Raw genomic sequence first — 3173 nt, 5'->3', positions numbered from 1 at the left:
GAATCAGTTACTGCAGATTTCTAGTTCCCAGCATGCTTTGTTTCTGGCTGTTAAAGGAAGGGTCAATGTTGAAATTAAGTGTTATTTCATGTGTTCTGCTCAATATTAATATAAGGGGAGATCTGTTAGTGGTTAATGTTCTATTATTTTGGAATTTAAAATGGTTTCTGGTATGTCTGAGTTTTTGGGGTTACCATTGTGCTGAAGAGTAGAGCCTGTGGTTAGGTTGAAATACTTACAAGAGTCGTAAACGTTAAAACTTAAAAAGTCGTAAAGATTATGTTTGTTTTTTTTTGATGAATGGTTTAGTACATGCAGATTTGCTTGTGTTATTGTTAGTTTTAAAATTCACAACATATAAAAGATATAGTGCCTTATATATTGCCATGTGTATGTACTATATCAGTGTTCTCAAACTCAATTCGTAGAAAGCCACAGCTCTGTACAGTTTCGTTCCAACCCTAGTCAAACACACCTGATCCAGCTAATCAAGGTCATCAGGATTACTAGAAACTTCCAAGCAAGTGTGAGTTGGAGCTGATTGGAGCTATAAACACTGCAGAGTTTTGGCCCTCCAGAAACTGAGTTTGAGACCACTGGCTTATATGTTCAAAAAATGTATAATATGCAGTACCAAAACATCACATGAGTCAAATCTTTCAAGATCTCAGCAGAGGAGGACTTAACAACTCCACAAACAGCATTACCAGCTTCACTTTTGACTAAACCGTTTGACTTCATTTCATTAACCATCATGGTGATCAGTATTTGCTTTAGTTGTGCAGTTTTACTCTTTGACTTTAACATTAGTTGTACTTTGGGTGCTGTGACTGTTCGTTGGGGAAAGAGAAGCAGATGATGTTGTTTATTTGATAAAGATATAATCATTGTATAGCTGGTATTCTAGGATTCATTCATTATATAACTTTGAATTATAGCAAGACTGTAATTCTATATTGTACATTAAGCATTTTGAATTGCAACACCTGTTAGACTAACCACCAAAATATAAATCTCAACAATGGTGACGCTTCTATATCAAACTATTATTAATCTGAAATTAATTGCATTACATGATAAAACAAACAAACAAACAAACAAACAAAAACACTGTAAGATTAGACCACTCTTCATCAAGTTGTCAACATCACATTGAGAATCCATTATTTATACTTGACTCTGCACCTTCAGACGTTTTTCTGCAAGCTTTTCTTCTAAACATTCTATAAGAACAGGATCCACTTTTGGATCTACTTTATTAGCAAACCAGTGGCCGTAGTTTAGGAGCCATCTGAGCTCAGCAGCACCATAAATACACACAGCTCGTACATGGACTCCTGTGCACGGTGGGTATAGATCCTCTTCTAAATATGACCACTTCACCAGGCGAGTTTTACTGATCAGTTCTGAGATCTCAGGATCAGATCTCGGCACCTCACCTGGTACTCCAGGCACACGAACCAGAGTCGCCCAGAAATGTTCATCAGGTGAGTATGTATCTTCAGACCAAGCCAAGAAATCTCTGGCTAGGAAACTCCAGTGAACAAAAACCACAAATTCCCTTGAGAGAGTAAAGTACGCACTGCCCACAAACATTTCAATGTTGCGAGGAGGTGGAGATTTCTCCTCAGAAGTGCTGACAGGTGTGTCGTAGTACTCAGAGTTGTTATTTTTCAGGATATGATGAACACTCCAGCGCTGTTTCTTTCCTCCAGGCCACTTGCTCTCCACCATGTTCCTGCCTTTCAGCTCCTTTAGATCCGACACCAGCTCGGCGTTTGTCCGCAGTGGAAAGTCCTGACCACACAGGTTGATGACATACTTCCACTTAACCTCAGAATCTAGGAGGTCAGACAGGCAATTGAGATCCGCTCTGAGTCGTGAGATACCTGCATATTGAACCCTCTCCAGTTTTGAGGCAATGAAGACGTTGGGAATGCAGTGGGCCAAACCTTTAATTGCTGAAATAAAGTCAGCTGAAGACTTCAGATCATAATGTATGCAATATATGTTATGCGGCATATAAATGGCCCTGAGCAACCTCTCCACAAGAGCCGCATCCTGGTGAACAACCAAAGAGTAAGCAAGAGGAAATTCACGCTCAAATTCAGTGCCTTGAATCCCATCATAGCCCTGTGTCACAACAAACCAATCACAATCAGAGGTGGCATTCACGATAGTCTGGTCAGTTGCCCCTACATAGGTTTTTTGCTTGCGGATGGCTAAAGTTTTGCTCACTTCCCCAGGTTCCATTTCATAAATTGCTGTGCAGTTAATGCCATATTTTACTGTCAGCCGCAGCCTTTCAGACAATCCTGCTTCCTGTCCTCCTCCTCCTTCATTTACTCTTAAAATTATGATAATAAAACAGCATATAATGAGTGCTAGCGTAAAACTGATGAAACAGACATTTTTCAGTTTGAGGTGAAGCCACAATCGTTTCATTCTGTAGGAAATAAAGGCACATTACAAATTATGTACACTGTAATTTAAACAGAGAAACAAGAGTTACATTTTACAGACATGTAGGGTGAATTCAGGTTGATTGAGACACCTTTTGCCATTGAGATGACTTGGAAAAAGTGTCCCATCAATCAGAACTCATCCCTTTTGACAGTTTCTTTGTCTATTTGTGCTCTGCTAACAAAAAAAAAAAATAGTTTCACAGTAAACCACAAGTTTCAGTGTTTCAGTGAGTTACTCATAAAGACATTGTTTGAAATGGTATTGCCACACCTTAAATGTGAAGAAAAGCTTGCAGCTGCTGTGAAAAAGTCACTCAGTCACACCTTAGATTTTTAGTGCACCAGACAGATTATATGTATATATTTTATATATACATATTTTATATATTTTATATAACCATGCATTTTATTACATTATTATTGTAATAAAATGTTTATAATGTAATAATTTTCTCTAATAAAATCTTGAGCACATAATGTAATAACAATTTTTACATTATTGGAAATTTATTACATTATAAACTCACCAAAACTGTTGTGAATTAATTAGAGTAATAATAGTAATAACAGAATGTTTAATTAACTGTCATTGATAATAACAGCTTGCCATTTATTTGGTTGTTCACAGTAAAATCTCCAGAGTTAAATCAACTCTTCTCAGAGTACATATGGTCCCTCTCTGAATAGTGTTAATGAGATAATTAAACA

At 37.2% G+C, this 3173-nt stretch overlaps 1 protein-coding gene across 1 annotated transcript; it reads right to left on the bottom strand.

Annotated features, from left to right (window-relative positions):
- Nucleotides 1–1167: 1167 nt before the first annotated feature.
- On the bottom strand, nt 1168–2445 carry LOC137012241 (beta-1,3-galactosyl-O-glycosyl-glycoprotein beta-1,6-N-acetylglucosaminyltransferase 4-like). The gene has a single exon (XM_067375376.1). It carries the CDS (start codon nt 2443–2445, stop codon nt 1168–1170), a length of 1278 nt encoding a protein of 425 aa, XP_067231477.1.
- Nucleotides 2446–3173: the final 728 nt, after the last annotated feature.

Source organism: Chanodichthys erythropterus, chromosome 22, assembly GCF_024489055.1.
Source record: "Chanodichthys erythropterus isolate Z2021 chromosome 22, ASM2448905v1, whole genome shotgun sequence".
In the NCBI taxonomy this organism is placed as follows: Eukaryota; Metazoa; Chordata; class Actinopteri; order Cypriniformes; family Xenocyprididae; genus Chanodichthys; species Chanodichthys erythropterus.
This window is presented reverse-complemented; position numbering and strand designations above follow the sequence as displayed.